We start from the raw sequence: 23,673 nt of genomic DNA, 5'->3' as shown, positions 1-23,673 counted from the left end.
TGAAATTTATTAGATGCGAAAAAGATTTTTAAGATATAAGTATAAAAGAAATTACGTTGAACAATAGTGCATTTCCTATTTAACCGCCCGCAACCACCAGCGGTCGTATTCGGGCTAATCGGCACTCGACGACGATTAGGTGGAATGATGAGATCATCTGATCGCGAGCTCGCAACGAGCTTACGTGACTCATTTCTCTGCGAACGAGAGGACACGCGGCTACGCGGAGAACATCGGTTTCGAGACGAAAATGTCGAGGCATCTGCGTGTGTCTTCTCTCACGACTCTCACTGTTTATCATCGTGTATCTATTTCTAGTGAAACGCTGTGATATTATATAATTGCGATTCACGAAAAGACCTTGTAAACATACTCGAGAGCGAAATAGGCTATTCCTAAGCTTAATGTACAATTTACTTAAATAAATAAAAAAAAACCGGTCTTTCTAATTTCTCTCGATCTATTTGCAGCGACGGTCATATACTTTCCGCATACTCTCTGATCTTAAAATCTTTTTGCTAAGAAAATGTGATTTTTTAGAATGTCCCAGAGTATCACATTCAAACAAATGGAAAATAAAATAATTCCATTCTGATTTATCACCTTTAATTAAATACTTTATTTCGAATAACAGTCGCGAGACAGGTATAACGCCATTATTCCCGATTACATGAATTACTATATTATACTGTATAAAACATTTGTCAACATATATTTTTATCATGAAAAATTGCTTTCAAGTTTTTTATTTCGACGAAAAACGTCGTAAACATTGTATATCGTCAGGTGCGTCCCGACCGTTGCCTCTGAGAATCGTCTACAGTTACATACAATACAGAACACTTACATACCCTAGGAAAAACCTACTCATCCTGTTCGAGGCTACAGAGCATTTGAAAACCTGCGTCCAAGCTGGGCGGAAATCTCATTTCGGGATCGAGTAGCTGCAAAGTTGGGACTTCTCGGTATACATTACCAAATTCATCAAGCTCTTCGAATTGCAATTTACTGGCCGCCTCATCCAGGACCATCCTAAAAAATGCCGACATTACTTTCACACAATATAGTATACGCCCAAAAAAAAAAAAAAAAAAAAAAAGCCAATATGCAGAGTTTAATACTTGGTAGCATTAAATTTAAATTGCCTTTGTCTTTCCATTGTTTCTTCAACTTTTCTCCTAGTGTTCTCCTCAAACTTTAAAACATACTCCTGGTAGTAGTCGTGCAACGCCGAAACTCCACCCATGCCAGTTTCCAGTAAAACTCTTTCCACAGCGTCCTGATAGATATAAAAATGTATAATAAATATCCATATAGATAAATCATGTGAAAAACTTTAAAAAAAAAAAAAACTGTTTTACAGGAAATCCACGGTTGTTCTGTTCGGTTGCAACTTTTAACAGAAGAGTCATCCGCCTCAAAAAGTGATCTGTGACATCGGTAAGAGTATCTACAGCTACATCAGACGAATTTTCGAATCCTATATGAGCTAACAGAGTAGTCACAGCGTGCCTGAGCAAACTTCGTGCAGTTTGTGGCGTTAGGTGATGCACGGTAGTATTTTCGTGGAATGTGTTTCTGGAAGAATACAATACAATATACAATAACCAATAGAAGAAGCATGGCTGCCGTGCAACGAGAGAACAATACCTTTTTGATTGACAAGGCAGAAAATGAAATAGACCTCTGGAACTTGTCCTATCGATTGGTTCCTCTGGCTCAATGACTGTCATATCTCCAAGCACAGTTCCTTCTTCCTGTAAAAGTAATAAAAAAATGACTACCTCATTATAATTATATTAGCAGTATCTCATTAATGAATAATTTTAATCATTTTGTTATTAATGCTAATCACAAGACATTTTATTATTTTTTTTTTCTTTTTTTTTTACCATTGTACGTAGTTGTTGATGAAAGTTTATAGTGTTTAATACATGCAGATTTCCTACTGGCAATCTGTAACAAGATTAATGATATTAACAATTATCAAAACAAGAACACACTATTTCTATACATGGGCAGTATAAACCTTACACTTACTCTATGTATTCAGGTTGTCTATCATTTCGGTAGTCACAGTCGGTATTATTAGAGTCGTCAATGACTTGTCGCCAAACATTTTCAATTAAATCTGGCGTTATCACCTCCTGCTTCAGCATCTCCCGTGCTGGTAATTCTCCCCACAATCCACCGCTACTCAAATTTCTATTGGACTTCATTGTTCACCTAAAACAATTATATATATTTGTTTTAAATAATTAAATACAAAAAATTTAAGATATATCGCAAATTAATTGAGTTTATATTAATCTTAATTTTTCAAACAAACTATTGCAGAAACAGGTTATATTAATTATAATAGCAAAATTTAAGATACGTAATAAAATATTTTATTTTAGAGAAAAAAAAAAATAAAAAACTATGTTTAAACAAAAATAAAAGTTTCAGAAACTAATTAATTCGTTATTAATACATAGAAAAAGAATAGAATTACTCGAAACAATTTTCATGTCGTATATAAATGAGCGTTGGTAATATCCGTTTTCACCTAGTGGTAATCGCAGTCACGTGTTACACGCCATTTTTCTATATGGGATGGAATACGTTAGCTACGTATTATGACGTAGTCATGTTAACGTCGATCTCGAAGTGGCATTGACATATGCGAGTGTGTAGTCTATTTAGAAGTAATAAAGCTCTTTTTTTTTTTTATCCGACTATTGTTTCAAACGAAGATCCACAGCAAAGTGCATTCGATAACACCTGGTTCAAGTGGAGCATGTTCTACTGTCAGGCGATGTTTCACCGGTCTCACGGCCCGTCGCGGTTAGGTTAGCATCATAGAACACCACCACGTTGATTGGACTCGCGACACGGAAATCATCCCCGACGACTCTAGACGCGGTGGGTATAGATAGCGCACTCCGATTGGTGACGAGACGCGATGCGACACGTTTCGCGCGCTCGAATTCCGACAAGGTAATCGAAATTCAAATTCAGCTAATAAACGTCACACGCTCGCAACCCTACCAAAGATTTTGCAATGATGTCCGACATTGCAAAAATCTGCTAGTAGGTGAAAGTTATATTAATTGTTGTTCGTAATTACAGGCGAGAAAGTTGGAGCTGGACAACGATCCAATCGCGATAGTCTCCACTCTATACTTCAATCCCGATGCGCCTGAATGAAGAGCGTTTTTTCACTAATCTTCAATCGGGCTAAACGAGTGGCCTCGTGCCGGTATTTCAGCCTGACGACGACGATGGCCAAAAGCAAATTCGAGTACGTTAAGGAGTTCGAGCGAGATGACAATTGCCTGCCAAACTGCTGGATCGTAATTCGAATAGACGGCAGGAATTTCTCGAGGTTCTGCGACACGCATCAGTTCGTCAAGCCGAACGACGTGGCTGCACTTGAACTGATGAATCGCGCCGCAATCACTGTTATGGAAGACTTTAAAGAGATTATATTAGGCTTTGGTCAGAGTGACGAGTACTCGTTCGTCTTCCGAAAAGACACCCAGCTGTATAATCGCAGAGGTATACTATTAATTTAGTTATATATCTCGAGACGAATAACAATAACATATTACTTTTGCACTTAATACCTTTGTATTTGTTTCAGCGTCAAAGTTAACGTCTAATGTAAATTCGTTATTTGCTTCGGCATACGTTTATCACTGGCCTCACTACCACAGAGGTAAAGAATTGTATTATCCGCCTTCGTTCGACGCTCGTCTTGTATTATATCCAACTGATAAAAATTTAAGGGATTATCTGGCCTGGCGACAGGCTGATGTACACATTAATAACTTATATAATACTTGCTTTTGGAATCTTATTTTGAAAGGAAAATTAACTCCAAGTCAGGTAATTAATTATAAGAGATTGAAGTAATTACAGAAGCACAAATTATGTTTTAACATTTTTGTTTGTGAATATTCCAGGCAGAAGAAAAACTTAGAGGCACTTTGGCGTCACACAAGAACGAGTTGCTCTTTCAAGAATTTGGTATAAACTATAACAACGAGCCGCCACTATTTCGAAAGGGTACAACGCTCGTTCGAAAATTGGTGCCTGATGTCACGGGAAGATTAAAACCCGCTGTAGTTCCTTTGATAGACGACATTATTGGTGATCGTTTTTGGAAAGAGAATCCTGAAATAATTGGTTTAAAAAGTTTAGCAACTTATCAACCTCCAAATGTAACAAATAACGTTAAAAATACGAGGTCCGTGTCCGCTGCTTCTTCACCTATGGTAGCAAAACTTGCGAATAACGTTCCTCCATCATCACAAGTTACCAATATAAATTCAGTTAACGAAGAAGTGCAACCCAATAGAGACAAAGAGATAAATGAAGATCGAATGCAGTTCGAGAGCGAACGTATCTGTAGGAGATAAGTTTGTAAGTTGTTCCTTTTTTGTATACAATAAAGTTAACTCGAAACTATATCTAAATCTAATTGTCTCGGTTTATCATACAATTGGAGTGACAATTTTGTATAACGCGTATACGTATAAGATGGCTTGTGTAAATGTGAGCGTAATAGTCGACAATTGTAATGTTTGTGATTACAAAAAATCAAATGACCAAAAAACCGAACTTTTATAAAAGTTACTTTTACACCTCTGAAGATATTTTGTAGAAAATTTTATTATTGTTATTTCTAATTATTATCTTGAATATTAAGTGCACTAATATTTATAATGTTAAAGTAATAAAAAACCATTTTTTAATAAAAGTACGTGTTTGTAATATTAAACATTTATTGCCAATTTTATTAGATTAATAGTCAATGTCTTTGCTCAATACTTTCCACGCCTAAAAAGTATACTTGTAAATCTTACAGAAACACTTCCATTAAATATTTATTGCTACATTTATATTCACATAAAAAAAAAAAAAATTCCTCCACATCTTTACTTTTATTTAAAAGAAAAAAAATAAAATATTAAACTTTATATAGAAAAATAGTGAAACATATAGTCTAATGAACATTAACGGTAACAATAATGTATTAATGCCCAACAGCCAGATAATCAAATACAATGAACTGGTTTAAACTTGTATAGTCGCATAAACAATAAACATAAAGAAACGCGATATTCTATATCAATCCCACAAGATATAATATCTTAAGTTGTTTAGAAATTATCAACAATACGTGTTCCAGATAGATAATATCATAAAACGAGAAGTACACATTTTTATAATATTATGTAAAATTATAAAAATAATGTAAAATAGTTTTCGAGAAAACTAAATTATAACGTGTACAATATGAATCGATAAATGTCCACGTGTAACGTTTAAATGTACGTTTATACAAATATGTTTATATTCATGATTATTATATTCAGGATGAGAAAAGGAGTTATTAAATCTAATTTATTTATCAATCACAATCTTTTCTTTTACCGAACTACATACATATTTAAATTTAATTTACTGTTTTTCAGAATCAGAAAAAGATAAAAAATATTAAACCAAGATTAAAGTAAAGAAAGTTTATCCACATTAGTCAAAAGGGTTCTTCTTATTAAACCCTTTTATACTTTAAATTAATATATTTTATTGCAACTTTAAAAAAAATTTAATTAAAATTATGTATTCGTGAGAAATATTGCAGAGTCTCTAACCAAATTATGAAAGAAATGGTATTTTCTTGAGATAATGCGACTGTTGATACAGATGTTTTCAGACGTTATAATAGTTAAAGTAAGAAGTCACAGCATTACTCTGTTTGTGCAGCTGTTACAGCTCTATGCCACATGGAAGTACAAACTTATATTCCGAAAACGCATTCATCACGTTTCATTTCATACGCTCTTCAGTCCTTCTAAATTTTTTGCAATGTACAGAACGTATAGCATTGCTCTCGCAATTAGCGTATTTTTTGGACATTTTCTAAAGGCGCGAAAGGTAAGTGAAGCTATGGACAAGGACTTTTACAATAATTTACATAAATTGCACGTTTCAGAAGTACGAAAAGCCATTTGATATGACGAGGCCGGTGATAAAACTGTAAATCTAATCTTCCAGCGAATTCAACGTCGAGTAGTCACGCCTATGAAATAAATAGTCCGCGAAATGTCGGGATCCACGTATGTGAGTCGTGTGTAAATACAACAACTTAAAATAAACGCTAGTTCTCCCAGCAAATTATTAGCCCCGAGCTTCTTATCGGGCAATTTCTGGATACGTGGCCGTTCTATCGTGTATGCACGTTGTGCACGCCGGTAATTATCGGTAACGATAATGCTGTTGCACGTAGAAAATAAATATGAATATGGCATGCATGATCGCGCAGGTGAACACCGTTCGTCACTTGTCTACGCACCTTCCTTGCTTACATCCTTTCGCGCGCAATTCCTCGAGGAGCTCCAAGAGCCGAATAATAAGATTTGTCGATCCATCAGCCTATCATACATACGGTAAGCGCAAACAATTGTTACGCGATTGTCTTCAGTAAGTGACACTTTTGCCTTTATAATTAGACTTCTCGAGACCTTTGAACGGATAGATAATAATGCAAATTAACTTTGTTAAATTTCAGTCCGCGGCTCATATTTCGCTTGAAAAAAAAAAATCAACCGCAAGCATATTTGTTCACAATGCATTACACGTTGACACTGTTCGCGAGTTTTAACAATTTAACATGGTACCGTACGTGGTGATAATGATTTTATGAGCAATAATAATGTAGATTCGTGCTAAATTTAACAATTTGTTTCGCCTTATTTCGTTTTACAATAATGGTAACTGTTGTTTGTAATAATTCGAACTTGATTGTCGCACACACGCGTCGAAAAAGTGCGGAAAAATATTGTCATCAGGTTTTCCACAATTTTATAAATCAGTTTTTACGTCACGCAAAGAAACAGCCACGTCACAAAGTAGACCACACACCAATCAACCCGATCCATCGATCCCAACGATCAACAAACTTTTCATTTGTAAGTTTGTTCGTTCGGCTCGAGTTATCAGGTTGAGAAATTCATTGACGAGTAATCGATGATGCAGAAACAAACTTGTCATACATACGTGTTCTGGATATTTCTGTGAAGATGACTTCGGTAGACCGATAAAATCTGCTGCAGTTCTGCATCAGTAGGAGTATAAGAAGCGTAAGTTCTCAGACGTGCTCTAGACATTTCCAAATCCTGCATGAAAGTGATCTAATTTTATTACATATTATTTCAATATTAATCTTTCAAACTTAAAATAATTATAATTTTATTTCAGTAATTTATTTTAATAATTTTTCTAATGCTTTTGTAACACATATACAAATTTTAACTAAAACTCTGTTTCAAATATAGGTCACTCAAAATGTTCTGATAAGACCTTACGATAAACTTCCAATTGTGGAAAATATAACAAAACAATAGATAAAAAAAAAATAACATTGTCAACTTATCAGCAAAATTGCTTCAAAAGTAGAAGTATGCTTAAGTTGCCATATATCAAAAAAAAATTTTCTACATTTTAAAAATTATTCAATGTAAAGAGTAATGTTATAGCAAACCTTTAGAAGAACTTGATTACGAATGCGACATTTTTCCAAATTTAAGGACATATTCGTTGGCGACGAGACAGAAACTTTCAAAGTATTTCTATTGCGAATCTCATGGCGTAATTTGTTGCTGTAAAATAAAACGACAATTAATATAATTTATATTGAACAGAAACAATATGCATGTACGAATATTTGTAACAATATTAGCAGGTATAAGATATAATATAAATACCGTTCTTCTACTTTTTGTTCAAAGTGCTGTTCTTGTTGCAGATATTCATCAAAAACACTTCTGATATCAATACTGCTGATCGTCACCATTTTACAGAACCATTATACGATTATAATTGCCGACGTTTATTCACAATTAATGTTTTTTTTTTTTTTATATATATAATTGTCAAGTAAAATTATTCTCTAATAATGTAATAAAAAGTCATTGAAAGCTATTGTACGTTCACTGGTGCATGTTCACTGGTGCATGCGTAGACTGCATAGTTTCCATGGTAACGTTACACAATATACTTCAATATTCTCGATACTCTTGAAAACGATTTTTATAAGATATATATGTATAAAGTGCAATAGCAATTTGATTACTATCATTTAATAAGTATCTGTTAAAAATTTACAGTTATTTAATCTTAGATAGATTTTAAATTAGAATTACAATATATAATGCAATCTTTTAAATAAATTATAAGAAAAAATTGTCTTTGTGACTCTAAGTTGATTTATTTATTCTTCTAAGGACTGCGATTTCGGCTGCAAAAACATAGTATATTACAATGTAGCCTTATAGAAATGGTTTTAATTAACATATAACTTATTCTTACCAGTATATATATATGACTCGGCAACGAACGTTCAATCACCTCTGATAATCGTCCTTTACCTAGTTTATGTTCCTCATCTATAAATTTCAGTTGTATATAAAACCAATGCAAATATAAAATGAATTAATAATAATATTATGTTAAGTATTGTTACCTGCAGGTACAGTTAACGATAATGTTGGAAGAGCGACAAAACCAGCGACTAGCGGCCGTAAAACCCAGTCAACTTTTCGAACATTTTTTGGTAGTATGTAAATATCTACCTGAAAAGATATTCAATAAAATAATTGCATAACACAATATTCAATATAAATGTGATTTATGTACTTGTTTTTGTCCAGCAAACATAAAGGCATCACTTCCTTCCATAGCTAATCGCAATGTAACGAGATAATCAGAATGATTTTTTATAAAATATGATATACAAAATGGCGTGCGAACCCATCCATGGGCTGGCATTTTGGCTTCTAATCCAATCACTGCATCTTCAACCCACAGAGGAGCTAAAGTTACACTGCTACTAGTTTCCAATGCAGTCTCGTCATTTGCTCTATAAAAATAAACAAAATTAAAAACTGTATTATAAATATTATTTGCTACTCTTACCTTTTCCATTTAATAGTATATACTCCAATACTAATTGGTTGTTCGCCACATATTTTTGGGATCAAGCAATAAGCATCAGTTCCTGTCTCGCCATCACACAGTTTAGCACCCGTTAAAATTGATTCTTGATTGCTGAGATCATTCTCTCTTTGAATAGAATCTGCCTAATTATAAACTCGAATTTATTACAACGTTCTAATTTCCCAAACACAAATTTGTGTAATTTATTAAATTATATACATATATTTTTACCAGTTCTATAGATGTACTTAAAATGTTTATAGGCCATGGAGAAACACATGTAATATGAGGCATAATGATAAAAGGTTCATTAACAAAACCTTTTGTTAGTGGTTCGAATAATGTAGTATAAAACTGTGTTGCAACTTCAAATGGCTTCTTAACCACTAATGAGTATGTTATTTCTTTATTTCCCTTAATTTGTTCGAATCTAGTATAGTCTGCCTGTTTTTTTTTTTTTAATTAAATTTAATTAAAATTATAATTAATTTATGGAAATTATAATTAATTTATGGAGATAATTATTTACAAGTACCTTTATTAGAATGTTTCTATCTCCTACTTTATGTGCTCTGATATATACAAAATGTTTTGCTGAAGCTCCTTTCTCCATGTTACCAGCAAGAATAGATACTTTTGACTCTTTGTTAACCATATTAATACTCAACTCAGCTGAAATATATTGTAAAATTAGCTTAAAAAGTCATCTAAAAAAATATTATAAATATTATAAAAGTATGAAGACATACTGGATTGCTCGTTGTTACCATCAGATACAAGCATTGCATATAAACAGATTGCATTAATATTCTCATTAGCTGATAGAGATATCGTGATAGGTAACCACTCGCCTAAAAGCGCAGGGTTATTGGATTTTGCTTCCAAACTTAAACTGGATTCTTCTTGTTTAACTTCCACATAAATTAATGGTCTTATTGCCTCAAACTCGCCTCCACTATTGCAAATAAAACTTATATTAATTTTTTAAAACTATTAATAAATAATAATAACAGACTGCTTTTATAAACATACCGAAGTTGTTGTATTTCAGGATACATACGATCCATCAAATTCGCTTCTCTGCCCATAGCTGAGAATCTTAATATAATGCAGCAAAATGCACTATCGCCCATTTGTAAAGAAATTGTGTTAATACGAATTTCCACGCCATCATTTTGATAAGGCGCTTTAAAATTAAAGTAAAATTTTTTTACTTCTTTTGCTTGAAAAATAAGATCTGATTGTTGAATTTCATTATTTGAAATATCAGCATTGTAGCCTGGTCCACTAACTGTCATTGATATATTAGAAAATTCAATGACGCCACCGTACGAATTCCTACAGATGAAGTTAAAATTATTTCTAGTAACTTTAGAAACTGTATTTCTACATGCTACAATATATTTAAATACCTTACGATAACTTCTACCGTTATCATTGTATTTACTGCATAAGTTTGTTGCAAAAATCTGGCTTTCAGATCAATACATGATGTTATATTATTATCATCAATCGTAAAAATAATTGGCTCAGAACGATTTAATTCCAACATCCATTTTTCCACAGTAACATGCTTAACATCATCTGACAAATCTAGCTCCGAGTTGGGTGGTTTTTTCTATTACGAAATATAAACCCATTTTTATTTTGTTACATAAATAGTAAAACATAATTGTTTTTCAACTAACCTGTAGTATATTCAGAATATTATTATAAATAATAGCTTGCCGTTCTTCTGAGAATGTAGTTGAAGGTCCTAAAGCTTCAAAGGCCAAAGTGAGATAATCTTGAATACTGGTCGATAAATATGCGGCACGCAACGCATTATTTAAGATATCTGTGAGTAAGACCGGCCATCGTTCTCCATGATATTCCCATAACATATGCATCAATAAGCTGATGAATAAAATTTTATGATTTCTATATTATAGTGCACAAAGTCAGTCTAAAGGTAATAATAAAAATCGATGACTTTGTCATTAAATGACAAAGTTTTATTTATCAAAAACTACTTTTATAAGTACCAAAAATCGATAAATTAACATAAGCTAATTAACTTACGTAAGAACTTTTCCATAATCCTGAGCATTAAAGTATTCTTCTGCCATTTGAACAACTGTAAAAAAATAAAAAAAATAAAAAAAAAGAAAAGAAAATTTTACATATACAAATTTTATAAGTATATTATAAATAATTATTTTTTTAATTATAAAAAATTAATTGTACCTAATAATCGCCGCATTCGTGGACAACGGTAAACTTTAAATTGCGATATGGCATTGCCTAATAAACCGATAATTATCATCTGAAAAAAATACAAATGTTGTTTTATATATACAACAAACAATTGATTTATCCGAGGATTTATTACATAATATTTAAAATAATTAATTTATATAATTAACTTACAGAATGATTAACCGTAGTTTTTTCCCTATATTGTAAAGCTTGTATGCCAATAGCTTCTTTAGCTGTGTCTGCTGGTTCTGCACTTAATTTCCCAGGACGCCACGGCCGTTGTCCATAAAATTCGAGTTTTTCTTCACCCAGTAAAGGATCTGGATTTGGATAGCTGTTTATATACTAAAATATTGGAATTTAAGTAATATAACGGGAAATGTATTTAGAAAAAAACCAAAAAATTAGTACCTGACAAAGTTCTTTGCATGCGGATTGTCGTAAACTTGCGTGGTTAGCAGCTAATTGGAAATAATATCCCGGATGTTGCGTTTGAACAGCAGGTAATCCTTGACGAATAGCCTCGTCAAATAACTCTGCAAATGTAGAAAACTGGCTACTCATCCAAGCATGGTGTTCGAACATAAGCTCTTTTGGACCAGTTTTCAGTTTAAACCTAATAATTAATATCAATTAATCACTACTGTTAAAGCTAAAACATATTTTTTAATTATAACAATATTAATACCTGTCTGTGTGAAGTCTAAACTGAGAAATAGCATCTTTTGGAAGATTTAAGTTAAACATTATTCTGCACAACTTATAATTTATAAAGCCAGCAATAGTTTTTATCTCTACTGCGTTTGCATCTGCCATTCTTGTTTCTAAAAGATTGTGATACGCTTGCATATAATGCCTGCAAACAATTATAAATAAATATATGCATACACATTACAATACAGAGCTATTCAAATAATTTATCTTACTTTTGAGAAAGATGCAGCTCTTGCTTAAGTTCATTCAAAAATGCCATTTTAAATTGATGACGAACAAATAAATACTGGTGAACATTTTTAGTGAGTTGATCACGATGACTTTTAACATTGCGATATTCGTGATGATAAAAGTTTTGCGCCAAATCATAGAATGCCGTTTCCAGTCTGTAATTTACAAAATTAATTATTCTTTTGTTTATAAAATTAAGATATAAATAACTATAAAATTAAAAACCTAGATATATATCCCAATAAGTGATCAGCGTGCGGCAGGATATATAAAAGTTTTGCTGTTAAATCACAAGCTCCACATAGTGCCGTTGCACGCTCAGTTGCTACTACATCTTCAGCACCTGGAAGAGGTTGAACAGCATGCTGTATCAGTACTACAGCTATCTTTGTACTTCTTCCATCAAGGGCAGCTCTAAAAAAAACGTTACATTGCTCGGTTTAATACAGTGCAATGACATTAAACAGATTATGAAATATTACCTTAAAGATTGAACTCTAGAGGCACATTCCATTTTTTTCTCATTCCATAAAGGATCATTCCAATCCAAGTCATAGAATACAATAACTACAGAAGGAATGTCATTGAGGTATTTACTCATCCAATTTCGTTTTAAAATTCCTTTGGGAATATACCATTCATAAGAACTACGCTAAAATGTATAAAAATAATACTTATCAGGATCAAACAATTTATATGAGCCAAGTACAGTCTTTGCAAGAACAAACCAGCTAATATTATACTATCATACCTTTGGTTTGACAGTAGGAAATTCATGTGCTAAATTGAACAGCTTGAACTGAACTGCTGCACAATCTGGTCTACGATTATTACTAAATGCATCCCAGATAGAGCGGTGTACTGGATTGGCAATGTCTAATCCAGTCAAACCTATTAAAGCTAAAGGCTTAGCCATCAATTCTGCCGGCAGTTCAAACATCATAAAACTTTTACTGAAAGAATAAATAACATCAGTTATCAACCATCATTATATGTTGGAAATATTCTTCTGTCAACTCATTAACATTATTTGTTTAAAAAAATATTTCCTACATAAATAATACCTGTATCTGCTTACAAACAAAGTACATAAAACAACACGTTACTAAAATGCGGATTATGTTACGCTTAAACACCTAATTAATATGCATATGCATATTATTTTTAGCACTTTAACAGTTCAGTTTTAGGTTATAAATAATCATAAGCGAAGTGCACGTTAGGGGAGTACTTAATAAAGACTCGAGAAATGTTTCACATCTCCTTGATCCGATAAATTCATTTAACAAACTTTGTGTTCTGTGCTGACAGAAGTAAATATCTTTTATGCACTTTCGACCACCTTTACACCGATTAACGTGAGGCTCCTTTTCTATGTTGCTCATCAGAGCAATATAAACGCACGCACGCACAAAATAATAGGTTACTGTTTTCGTGACCTCGGGCAAGGGTGGAGATAAAAAGGGGGAGAAATGCTCGCAAGTTGTATAGGTTGTAGATGAGCGAAAGAGATGACAAAATGTATATACTCACGTATATACATTAACCCCTAAGAACCGATCGCGTCATTATAGTTCGTGTCGACGTTATCGTTTCTCCTTTCCTGTTGTCGAACTCGCTGTAGAAAATGCTGCGTCTGGGGTTCTCGTCGTCAACTGAAAAGAAGGACTATCGACTAGCTATTTGCTATTGTTCGTGAAAGCGCAGGAAAATTTGAAACGACCCGAGAGCGCATTTGCAGGAAAAATCAGGTCGCACAATTCTTTGATTTACATTTTATTCTTTCTTTAAAATTAAAATGGACTATATATTATAAGGGAAAGTAAATACCACGTTGACAGTGGATTTGAACTGTTTGATTATGTTTATTTAAACGCATAAGCATGTGAACAATAGTCAGAGTACATTCAAATAGAATTTTCTGTAGTTTGCTTCGGCCGATCGTTACGAGAATTCGGTTCCTCGTCCGACTAGGCGTTCGTGTATCTCTTTTTCGCACACGGCGTGATAGTCCGTGTATATCTCGCATTTGTTGCGATTTTTGCATCGTGTCACCTGTGCGCTTTTAATCCGTAATTGTTTTAACTGGATGTACGCTGTATTCCAAACAGGACATCGCTAATGTACAATATCTGGCAACGAGATCCGACAATTTTCTCGGATTCGTAAAGAAGTGATAAAATCTTTTCCTCAGCAAATAAAATGTGTAGAAATAATAGCAAGTTTTTCTTTTACAAAAAAAAAAACGTAGCTGCACGTGAGAGCAATTGATTTCTAGTTTGTTGAATTCAATTCTGATCCTCGTTTCAGGTTTCTATTTTTATAAAAAAAAAAAAAAAAACCAATTGCAGAATTAGCTTTAAAGCGTGCTTTTATGCTGTCACATCGAATCGAATCTTTTCATCTAAAGATTCAGTTCATATAAATGAATGACAGTATTAAAAGATTATTTCCATCTTTGCTTTTTCGATTTTTCCACTCCTTTACAGTAAACGCGAAAAGATCATCATATCCAACTACCAGGTTTTGTACGTTTGAAAATGTATCACAGCACAAGAGTTTCGAGATAGCTGTAAAAAGGGCAGGTAGCATTATTCAGAGAATATATTACAAGAATAAAATATCTTAAAATATCCTAAAACAAGAAAAAAATCTTGCTGTGCATGGATCAAAGTATTTTTACGTAACAAGAGGCTTACTAAAGCAAATTCATAAGTTTAAATACATGAGGCAATGAATAATCTATGTTGTGCACGATTGCAAAAGCTTTGTAATAATCTATACAGCTTTTTCATTAATCTAGTTTGGATAAAATAACTAGCACGTTACAAGCCAAATTGTGTTTATTTAAATATGCTCACAGAAATTTTTATTTAAACGACTGCAACATAGATTATTTATTGTATACTGCACCTCTTTTTTTTTTTTTTTTTTTTTTTAATCGAAGCGTAGATTTGAATGAAATATAATCTCAAGATAATTGTATGCGCACAGAGATCTAAAGTACATAATTACATATGTAACGATTTAAGTAAGGCATGATTAAGGCAACCTGCTCGGCAGACTTAAAGATCTTAACCCCGACAGTTCTTTTAGTCTCGCTTCATTATAGAAGGCTCAGAAACAGTAAAGGATGTTTTTCTTTAGGCACCTTGTTTGGCAACCTGTCTACGCAATTACAAAGAAGAAGTTATATCACAAGTCACTAAAGTATGCACTTGATGCATGACACGAAATGCCTTTATGAAGACACATAGAAGTATACTTTTCCAATTTTAGATCCATCTTTTGATTATTTCTTCGGAGCGCGCGATATTTCACAATTGTATTGCGATTTTGAATGCTTTGCTCATAATCGACTAGTAGAATACATTTTACAATTGATAATATAGTGTTCAATCATTGAATCACATCTTTCTTAAAATACAGTTCAATATCACTTATCGCCTAACACGTAGCACATTAAATATTTGTCTTTTCTTTTTAAATACTTTATGCTTTAATTAGGTATAAGCACTTTCCTTTCTATTAAACATTTATACATGTTCTATAACATATTTAACGGAACTTTTTAAGCGTATCAAACACCACTCCAAGTATTTTATCATAAAGATTAATTTTTTTTTTTTTTTGTATATTGTTTGTTCAGTTTGCTGAACATATAAATATAATTAATTATTTTGTTAATAGTTTGCATATTGCTTTTTTATCAAGTAGTAGTTTTTGCCACTGTTTCTATTTTCCAATTAGCACATCAGAGAAAAGAGAGAAATACACAACATTTCCTAGATATGTAATGTATCATATCTATTTTATGTACTAGATATAAAATTATTTAAAATATTATATGTTATAACAGTCAAAAAAATACAACGAGAAAATATATTTCTTCTAACAAAATTATAACGATCGAATAAAAAAAAATTATTTGTACTTAAGAAATCGTAATCATTTTAGTATTTGTAATTAAATCAGTAATGTAAATAAAAATCATAGTTAATTCTGTTAAAAAGTATATAGCGTGACTGTAATTTATCTAACTTAACAATTTATATAAATCACATATATATTTATGCTGTAATCTTTAGTATAATAAATATTAGATTAATACTGGCATTGACACCTTATTTGTGCATATATTATTATTGTGCAACAATATTGTGTTTGGGGTTTTATAATTAGCCATGATTTATCATTATTATCATTACCTACAACGAAGTAGTACTTCTAAGTATGGTATTCTTCTATCCATCAAGGAGCATTAATTAACACTATAGACTATTTAAAACTGATAACACAACTCTATTTGAAACAACAATGCTATTTAGCAACTAGGTGCTAATGCAGCTTTGTACATATATACTGCTTAAAGAAAGATTCTTTACTATTTTTAATTTTTTTTTTTAAGACTTGACACAATGGGTGGTCCCAATAAATAAGAATATAAGTTCTTTCAACTAAAAAATCTTTCAGCTATTAATTTCCTAAAATCGTATTGGCCCGATAGTTTGGTCTACAATTTTTGTTACATCTACGTTAAACATAAAAGCTAGAATACTTGTCTTGTAAGAAATTCGACTTGTACGTACATACATGTCGACGTTATTCTCCTAGTGGCGACAAATATAAATATCCTGATGTTTGAAAAATTATTTTACAATATTTCAGAATATTACTTTAAAATACTAAATTTTTTGCAACATTTTTAAATATTTAAGATATTACATTTTGATAAACACGGCAATGTAAAGTTACTATAAAAGAATTATCTAACAAAATTCAATGTTACAAAAAGATAACTCTTTTTGTAACTTTTTGATAAAATCGACCACATGAAACCAAACAATATTTTACTTTTCTAATATATGTGGCACAATACGAATGTCGGAAACAAATACCGACATATTAAATCTTTAATCTCATCTAATCGTAAGTCTCTTCTCGCTAAACGAGTAATTTATTTCACTGGTTTGACTAGACTTTTACGGTGTTCACTGATAATTGTAATTTCTTATACAAATCTTACTAGAAAAGTGTTTCCCGTCACCGCTATAAAAAATGGACAGACTTAGCAAGTGCATAAAGAAAAAAAAAAAAAACGTAGCGTCTATTATAAGAATAGTATAAAGCGAAACATTTTTTTCGTCCTACCTAACATACTAAAAGACAAATTTTTATCTATAAATACATTACCCATTTTGCACATACGTTCTCATAGCCTTGGAATTTTTTTATTGAATCGAACAAACTTTTGAAGTTCCTAGAGAATCATCCATTGCCGCCGCACGTCTTCTAATACCTTCCAAATACACTTCGCGATTGAAAAGCCCAGCACCAAGCGGAATTCTAAAAATAAATAAAAGTGCATATAGCTTGCATGCTATCTGGTGCATGTTAAAGATTTAAGCCATATGACCTATATAAGCTATATAAAATTGTCTTTTTAAACATCAATAAATAATAGATACGTACGTATCGATACCCGGCCTTAACGTAGTTTTAAAAACTCCCCATACTGGCTTGTGATCCGAGGTACAAATACTTGGAACAGAATCGTATACCAAGCACTCTATAACTCCGTCTTTATGCGAATTAGAACTGTCGTAACTAACGCGCCTGATGTACCCTCCTCTGCTGTGACCTTTCCCCCTAAAGAGAATTCTATCGGTATATGCAGGGGTGCGCTGCTTGCTACTAGAATCAAAATTTTGTGTTCCCGGATCGTATTTGTAGGTAGGAGGGAACAAAATTGGAGCTTCCTCAAAACCACGTAACACTGCGCCTTCATTTAGAGTATTTTTCAATTGATCTTTATGCATGTTTATGGGTGATTCTTGTGGAAAACATGTATTCGTGATCCATTGTATGACTTCCTCTCTCGGTTGAGCTAGACGGAAGTTTAAATCACCACACCAAAACACGCAATCAAAATTTTGCGTTACATCTGTGAAAAATATGATATAAAGATATTTATTATGCACATTACGCAAAACTCTCAAGTATACAATGCTTAACGCTAACATACCTTTGTTTTTGTGCTTGGTTGGTAGCTCTTTGGGTAAATCAAGATTTCTAACGATTCTTTTTATATCGTTAACTCGTTCTTTTACTTTATCTTGGTGCGCAGTCAAATGAGCAGTAACAAAGAGAAAACTGGTGCCAAATATCATGAAAGCTATAGCCACCGCGCCCTTTGTTCTAAACGCCGTTCCGGGTCTTGTCGAAAAGCTATCGTCTTCCGCAACAGAACAAAACCAAATCAAATCTCGTCTTATAAATAATGCAAGGTGAAGAGTACCGAGATAACTGCTGGTTAATAGTACGTGCGAAGGACCGAGAGTCTCTTGCAAAGCGGCTTCCCATTCGTTTCGTTCGGAACACGATTCTTGAGTTCCTATAGCTAACAAATCGGGAATAGTCTCTATATCACATGGTAACATAAAATCGTTCAATTCCTTAGGCGGATTTTGACCATTCATGTTCCACGTTCCGACAAAAATTTTCAGTTCCCGATTAGGCAATACTTTCTCAAGTTCCACTGGCCCGAGTAAGGAATTGGCGGCAATTCTTCCGTGGAGGAAATTCCTACAAAATTCAAATATTACTTTAGTTGTTGGTAATAATTACAAATATATATATATATATATATATATATATATTTTTTTTTTTTTTTTTAATCTTTTTAAAAGAAAAAAGTACCTTTCCCGTGCTTTTTGAGTAGGAATTAAATTAAGTACTTGTGCAGCAAGTAATGATTGCTTTGCTAAGCTATCCATAGATGCTCCTGTCGTTTGGCAAAAGTAACGATCTTTCTTTTTGGACAGAGCATCGTGGGACGTTGAACGTGGCTTATGCTGGATCGGTGCACTTTTAATAGAATCTGGACTAGAATGTCTCATAGAGTTTGTAGGTGAATTCATGATTAAGTTATCTGCTGATCTTCTATGAAGCAGTCTACGGCGTAATTGTCCTGATATACTCGGCGAGTATAGCGATCCAGAGGAAGAATATTCACCTGAAACAATTTAGAATTAAGCATTACATACAAGATTTTATTAACAGATATCGTGCATATTGCGCCAAGAAAAAAAAAAAAAAAAGAATCATCCATTAGTTTTAAAGCAAAAAACATACACTGATGGAGCAAATATATTTCGTGCCTAAAAATAAAGTTCATGACAGGATTACGGCATTCCGTAATGAAATCAAATTGCTTCAATTGCCGCTTATTGCAATCTTGGCACTAGCGTGCAGATTGGTATTCATCGTAGCAAGATAAAATTGTAAAAATTTGTTAATATTTAGCTTAGCATAAAAATGTATACCTTGAATTCGTATTTTATGATTGAACATATGTGTATGTACATAAGAAAAGTATTTCATTATTAAATTAACGTATTTAAAATAATAATACAACTAGTGCTGTTGGAAATTGAATCAATCAATTTATCAAATAAACTTTAAGTAGTGCTGTGACCGTATTTCAACATGGATAACAGCCTATGTTTAATTGAAACATAGGTAAATGAAGTCTACGTACATCATATGATTGTAAAGGTATCCTATTTAATATACAAAGTGTCTCATAGTAAACGGACACTTTTTCGAGAGTAGGTAGAACTAATTAAGACAAGAAGAAAAGTTCTATTTTACATTTTTCGCGATAAGTTCTAGCTATTCTCGAAAAATATGCTTGTTTATTATGGAACATTCTGTATATACACGTTTCCTAATATTAAAATTAATGAGAAAAAATACATATACGTAAAAAACACAAACAATTATAGTTGCGTACAAATAACATTAAATGTCCCACAGCATTAAATGTATGTCTGTTATTTAACATTCATGTTTCTAATCTAATCTAGACGTACAACGACTGTATATTTTTTAAGATAAACTAGCATATGTACACATATATTGCCAATTTAATAATTTTGTATAATGCATTTTAAAGAGAAAAATTCAACACTCCGTAAGAACAAAATATAAAATGCTAGCAAAGAAAGATAAATAAAGAATTATAAATTTTAAGCAGCGTATAAATTTCGCATATCGTTTGGTACCTTCTTTTTCGGGCTTTTCGCAATCAGTATCATGATAATGAACCATACTGTAAACATCTGAAGGATTGTAGAATTGCCGTTCCATTTCCAGGAAGAAATAAGTGATATATTTTCCCTTTGTAAAGTACTCATCCTTAAAGTGTATTCGAGCTTTTTCAGACTCAATCAGATGTTCGTTCTCATCGTCTGAAGAGTCTTCGAATGAGTCTTCCGTCGAGTCTGCAGAGAAGTCACTATCTTCACTACTCTCTGGAGAAATCTCCTTTGTTTCTTTTACTAAAAATTTGCGCGTGTCGCTCGTAACGCTATCATTATTTAGGGATTGCAATATTGCATTTTTAGAGTCGGGAATGTAACTTTTCGTTCCACTATCGTGATGCACTTTCCCAGTATCTCCCAGAGATGACCGAGAACTTGCGTCTACATCGTTATCCTGTTTTAGAAAAGCAATTTTTGTACTCATATGTCTATCTGATCCTAAGTCGATATCTCCCTGCTTATCTTTTGCAACATATATCTGACGCTTTTCACTTGTATCGTTGCCTACTTTAAGAAACCTGCAACTTTCACTTTCTGCAATGACTACGTTCTTACTATTTTCTTGCATGTCTGACATACTTTTATTATTAGGCTTTTCCTTTTCTGGCGAGTCAATTTTTGGAACACAAATTTCACTGCTAATAACTTTTGATTCAATTTTTTGTTCGGACCTACAAAGTGAACTTTGATCAATTTGCCTGCTATCAGATACTTGTTTCTGCTTATCATAAACATCTGACTGGTCTTCTAACTCGTCTTCTAACTCGTCTTCTTTTCTCTTAAATGCGCAACGCAACTTGTTAAGCAAACTTTTTCTTCTCTTCTTATTCGAACTTGGCATTTTCTGTGGATTACTCGCACTATCCATGAGAAAAAGACGCGGGCATAGGCGGCGAAAGATAAGACTAAAGCTAACTCCACGTCTACAACTGCTTTATACGCTTTATACCGATACACTGGAAGTGTTGTACTCCATTCTGTTATACACACAACTTTAGAATGTAAAATGGAGGGGATGTACAAGGTTACCTGATCATTATCATCAAACTACATTACACAATGTACATAGGAAGAAAAGGAGTGTCTCAGTTGAAATTAGATATGAGGTAATTGAGATTTTTTTCTCGTTTTTGTTTTTGCATAATTTTATAATGAATTAATTAACAGTTAATATGATTCTAAATGCTTATTATCATATCGTCGCTGTAATTCCTAATGTCTATTTATCCCAAACGGGATGTTCTTAATATACTTTTTTTTTCTTTAATACTGATAATAAATTACATTGCCTATATAATTTCCATGCTTACCTTCTATATACGTACTAGGACGTTGCTCCTTTCCCAATGCTACGTTACTCCTTCTGACTACCATCTCCTGTAGCTCTATCGCTTGAGCCTGATCAATGTTTGCAACGGACATTCCTTCCTTTTCGACCAGCACATCCGTTTGACGATCTTCATTGATGGAGGCTATCTCAGACTTGACCGAGGTACGACTCAAAGTCGTCGGGGAAAGTCGGCTGACAGTCAAGCTTTGAGGTGGTGTCCTGCTACGTTCGGTCATTGCGCAGCACAGAGATAGCTTGGTGCTGGTCTGGGATCCGTGGTGTGAGTTCTCTATTTTGGAATTCTTATTTGAATCCTCATCCCTGTACGAGGACTCCAAGCAACCGACCTTGGTCTTTTTGTTCATGAGCATGCGGCAAAGAGACTTTTTCTTCTGCTTTGACTTTGGGGAAACCTCCACCTTGTTTGAAACGCTGGAAACGTCGTTTCCCTCGCTCTGCTCCATAATATTCGCGACTAGCTGGAGCATCTAGCGTGAGATCAGCGAGTATACCCCTTCATGTGACAGCGTCATCGGGGATCACAAAAAATCAATCTTAACGTCTCTACAGCTTATAAAAAAAAACAAAATTTCTTTACCCTATTCGTAGGGCGTCAAAATGTACCATAGAAAAAACTCTTAAAAATATTCTTTCTATATTGAAAATCATCGATAAGCTCCCAATAAATAGAAAAAGGTATAGTTTATGCGCTCGTGGTTACTTCTGCTCGCAGCTGTACGAAGTGAAGTACATCCAATATCCGGGAATGTCTCGTGTCTTAACGTTTAAGAATATCGCCGCGTTGCACTTGACCGACTGTCAAACCGCAGCGTATAATTTCCGCTGCGACGCGAGTATCGAGTACTTGTTAATGCCCTTGATATCGCCGCTCCTTGTCGAGTCGTCTGGACGTTCAGTCATGCGGGTAGATATCCATGGTGATGCGAGGTAATCGCACGTCGACGGAGGGGGGGGGGTGTCTAGTCCCGGACTAAAGTTTCTCCCCCGCGAGGGAGAGGGGCCTGTATAAACCTTGAACCGCGGGCGCCCTTGTCGGGCGTCTCGCGCTCTTCCGCGGAGCCGTCTCGGTCCATCCCGGGGCCTCTCAAGTGAGATTAAACGTAAGAGAACACTTTTCAAAGCGTCTTACTGACGAACGCTCGGGGTGGCGGACTCCCCGCAGCTCGACACGTCATTCACGCGACGGAGTTGAGCCGGCGAAGCGCGCGGGCCGATCGAACGCGTCCACGGGGTACCTGGACTCCAGCCTCCATCCCCGCAATGGCGACGACGCTTCGGGTACACGACGCCGGGCGTTTATTTCTCTCTCCCCATCTCCACTACTGCCTCGTCGAAAGTAACTCTTGGTCACCCCCGCGAGAGAGGGAAGGGGCCTTGTGAGTCTCCCGCGCACTGTAATCGTCGGTTTGCCCCCCCAGGCTCGCGCAGCCGTCGCGTCCGCTGCAGCAAACGATGGGCGGTTTGTCCAGGACTTAACGATCGACAAGTTTACGCCACGCGAGAAACGTAGGAATCGTTGTTCCAGAGCCGGATAAACGGGACGGTTTGCGCGAGAGCGCTCGCGGGACGACTCACACTGGCCGAACGCCCAGGACTCGCGGTCAGCGAGCGAGTGTTGACTGTCAAACTGAGCAGACGACAGGCGCGACCGCCATATTGATCCCGACGCGTGTCGCATTCTACACTGCTAGGCCGGTATTCATGCATCGGCGGAGCAATTTTTTGGTGAGAATTAATTCTTTTTTATACAATCTTTATAAAAATAAAGCTTTATCTTTACATTATATCTTTACATTAATTTATCTTTACATTAATCTTTACATATCTTTACATTAATTTAAATGCTAACATGTCTACATGTTTTATTTTATGTTACAGTCACTGGCAGAACTCTAGAACTCCGCTGAAGCTCATGTAGATTGGTAAGTCACATGATTTTCTTTTCGTAATTTGTAATTGGGGTCTTTTAAAAAATAGCGCGCGCATGGTTTCTTCTAGTAAATTATAAATGTATTACAAAATCTTTTTATTTTACTGTTAAGTTTATAT

The 23,673-nt window shown here is 34.0% G+C and overlaps 5 protein-coding genes across 15 annotated transcripts; 1 reads left to right on the top strand and 4 right to left on the bottom strand.

The window, feature by feature from the left end:
• Positions 1-589: 589 nt before the first annotated feature.
• LOC139109232 (STAGA complex 65 subunit gamma) lies at positions 590-2,683 on the bottom strand. 4 transcript variants are annotated; one of them, XM_070668130.1, is made up of 7 exons: positions 2,549-2,683; positions 2,041-2,226; positions 1,893-1,956; positions 1,651-1,757; positions 1,362-1,578; positions 1,122-1,279; positions 590-1,032 (listed from the first exon to the last, which is right to left on the bottom strand). In XM_070668130.1, exons 2-7 carry the CDS (start codon positions 2,217-2,219, stop codon positions 864-866), a joined length of 894 nt encoding a protein of 297 aa, XP_070524231.1. In that variant the 5' UTR covers positions 2,220-2,226; positions 2,549-2,683; the 3' UTR covers positions 590-863. The 4 variants fall into 4 exon arrangements, with proteins under 4 accessions (XP_070524231.1, XP_070524230.1, XP_070524232.1 ...); XM_070668129.1 differs by having other exon boundaries at positions 2,495-2,631; XM_070668131.1 differs by having other exon boundaries at positions 1,146-1,279; positions 2,495-2,631.
• A 158-nt stretch (positions 2,684-2,841) lies between these two features.
• Thg (tRNA-histidine guanylyltransferase) lies at positions 2,842-4,765 on the top strand. The gene is made up of 4 exons (XM_070668123.1): positions 2,842-2,979; positions 3,112-3,540; positions 3,626-3,870; positions 3,948-4,765. Exons 2-4 carry the CDS (start codon positions 3,186-3,188, stop codon positions 4,401-4,403), a joined length of 1,056 nt encoding a protein of 351 aa, XP_070524224.1. The 5' UTR covers positions 2,842-2,979; positions 3,112-3,185; the 3' UTR covers positions 4,404-4,765.
• Positions 4,766-5,373: 608 nt separating this feature from the next.
• Positions 5,374-7,895, bottom strand: LOC139109239 (uncharacterized). Its single transcript, XM_070668147.1, has 4 exons — positions 7,755-7,895; positions 7,532-7,649; positions 7,048-7,166; positions 5,374-6,512 (listed from the first exon to the last, which is right to left on the bottom strand). The coding sequence occupies exons 1-4, from the start codon at positions 7,841-7,843 to the stop codon at positions 6,497-6,499; spliced, it is 342 nt and encodes a 113-aa protein (XP_070524248.1). The 5' UTR covers positions 7,844-7,895; the 3' UTR covers positions 5,374-6,496.
• Positions 7,840-13,824, bottom strand: Gry (trafficking protein particle complex subunit 11 gry). 6 transcript variants are annotated; one of them, XM_070668091.1, is made up of 21 exons: positions 13,702-13,824; positions 12,920-13,121; positions 12,651-12,820; positions 12,394-12,582; positions 12,150-12,323; positions 11,912-12,079; positions 11,635-11,839; positions 11,395-11,568; positions 11,212-11,290; positions 11,047-11,101; positions 10,674-10,881; positions 10,398-10,603; positions 10,018-10,323; positions 9,735-9,940; positions 9,521-9,657; positions 9,217-9,429; positions 8,965-9,128; positions 8,686-8,908; positions 8,513-8,621; positions 8,359-8,435; positions 7,840-8,287 (listed from the first exon to the last, which is right to left on the bottom strand). In XM_070668091.1, exons 2-21 carry the CDS (start codon positions 13,109-13,111, stop codon positions 8,261-8,263), a joined length of 3,282 nt encoding a protein of 1,093 aa, XP_070524192.1. In that variant the 5' UTR covers positions 13,112-13,121; positions 13,702-13,824; the 3' UTR covers positions 7,840-8,260. The 6 variants fall into 6 exon arrangements, with proteins under 6 accessions (XP_070524192.1, XP_070524193.1, XP_070524194.1 ...); XM_070668092.1 differs by lacking the exon at positions 13,702-13,824 and adding an exon at positions 13,511-13,694; XM_070668093.1 differs by lacking the exon at positions 13,702-13,824 and adding an exon at positions 13,517-13,694.
• A 189-nt stretch (positions 13,825-14,013) lies between these two features.
• Inpp5e (Inositol-3-phosphate synthase) lies at positions 14,014-23,067 on the bottom strand. Of its 3 annotated transcripts, XM_070668109.1 has the most exons (6): positions 21,584-23,067; positions 20,235-20,453; positions 18,868-19,183; positions 18,194-18,753; positions 17,641-18,112; positions 14,014-17,514 (listed from the first exon to the last, which is right to left on the bottom strand). In XM_070668109.1, the coding sequence occupies exons 1-6, from the start codon at positions 22,089-22,091 to the stop codon at positions 17,400-17,402; spliced, it is 2,190 nt and encodes a 729-aa protein (XP_070524210.1). In that variant the 5' UTR covers positions 22,092-23,067; the 3' UTR covers positions 14,014-17,399. The 3 variants fall into 3 exon arrangements, with proteins under 3 accessions (XP_070524210.1, XP_070524211.1, XP_070524209.1); XM_070668110.1 differs by lacking the exon at positions 20,235-20,453; XM_070668108.1 differs by lacking the exon at positions 21,584-23,067 and having other exon boundaries at positions 20,235-21,559.
• Positions 23,068-23,673: the final 606 nt, after the last annotated feature.

This window comes from Cardiocondyla obscurior, linkage group LG17, assembly GCF_019399895.1.
Source record: "Cardiocondyla obscurior isolate alpha-2009 linkage group LG17, Cobs3.1, whole genome shotgun sequence".
Taxonomy (NCBI): Eukaryota; Metazoa; Arthropoda; class Insecta; order Hymenoptera; family Formicidae; genus Cardiocondyla; species Cardiocondyla obscurior.
Note: the sequence above shows the minus strand (reverse complement) of the source record. Positions and strands in the feature narration are given on the sequence as shown.

What these genes read in the sequence shown, in the direction of transcription:
- Gry (XM_070668088.1), bottom strand. Translation starts at nt 13,259, where the DNA reads ATGTACTTTGTTTGTAAGCAGATACAGGTATTATTTAT. An exon ending in CAGATACAGGTATTATTTAT is followed by an intron (nt 13,122 to 13,221) that starts GTAGGAAATATT and finishes TTATTCTTTCAG; the next exon opens with TAAAAGTTTTATGATGTTTG. An exon ending in ACGGTAGAAGTTATCGTAAG is followed by an intron (nt 10,324 to 10,397) that starts GTATTTAAATAT and finishes CTTCATCTGTAG; the next exon opens with GAATTCGTACGGTGGCGTCA.
- Thg (XM_070668123.1), top strand. Translation starts at nt 3,186, where the DNA reads ATGAAGAGCGTTTTTTCACTAATCTTCAATCGGGCTAAACGAGTGGCC. An exon ending in CCAGCTGTATAATCGCAGAG is followed by an intron (nt 3,541 to 3,625) that starts GTATACTATTAA and finishes TATTTGTTTCAG; the next exon opens with CGTCAAAGTTAACGTCTAAT. An exon ending in GAAAATTAACTCCAAGTCAG is followed by an intron (nt 3,871 to 3,947) that starts GTAATTAATTAT and finishes TGAATATTCCAG; the next exon opens with GCAGAAGAAAAACTTAGAGG.
- Inpp5e (XM_070668108.1), bottom strand. Translation starts at nt 21,141, where the DNA reads ATGGATAGTGCGAGTAATCCACAGAAAATGCCAAGTTCGAATAAGAAG. An exon ending in ACTCAAAAAGCACGGGAAAG is followed by an intron (nt 18,754 to 18,867) that starts GTACTTTTTTCT and finishes TGAATTTTGTAG; the next exon opens with GAATTTCCTCCACGGAAGAA. An exon ending in AACCAAGCACAAAAACAAAG is followed by an intron (nt 18,113 to 18,193) that starts GTATGTTAGCGT and finishes TATTTTTCACAG; the next exon opens with ATGTAACGCAAAATTTTGAT.
- LOC139109232 (XM_070668130.1), bottom strand. Translation starts at nt 2,219, where the DNA reads ATGAAGTCCAATAGAAATTTGAGTAGCGGTGGATTGTGGGGAGAATTA. An exon ending in AGACAACCTGAATACATAGA is followed by an intron (nt 1,957 to 2,040) that starts GTAAGTGTAAGG and finishes ATCTTGTTACAG; the next exon opens with ATTGCCAGTAGGAAATCTGC. An exon ending in TTTAAATTTAATGCTACCAA is followed by an intron (nt 1,033 to 1,121) that starts GTATTAAACTCT and finishes GGCATTTTTTAG; the next exon opens with GATGGTCCTGGATGAGGCGG.
- LOC139109239 (XM_070668147.1), bottom strand. Translation starts at nt 7,843, where the DNA reads ATGGTGACGATCAGCAGTATTGATATCAGAAGTGTTTTTGATGAATAT. An exon ending in GAACAAAAAGTAGAAGAACG is followed by an intron (nt 7,650 to 7,754) that starts GTATTTATATTA and finishes TTTATTTTACAG; the next exon opens with CAACAAATTACGCCATGAGA. An exon ending in GTAATCAAGTTCTTCTAAAG is followed by an intron (nt 7,167 to 7,531) that starts GTTTGCTATAAC and finishes ACTTTCATGCAG; the next exon opens with GATTTGGAAATGTCTAGAGC.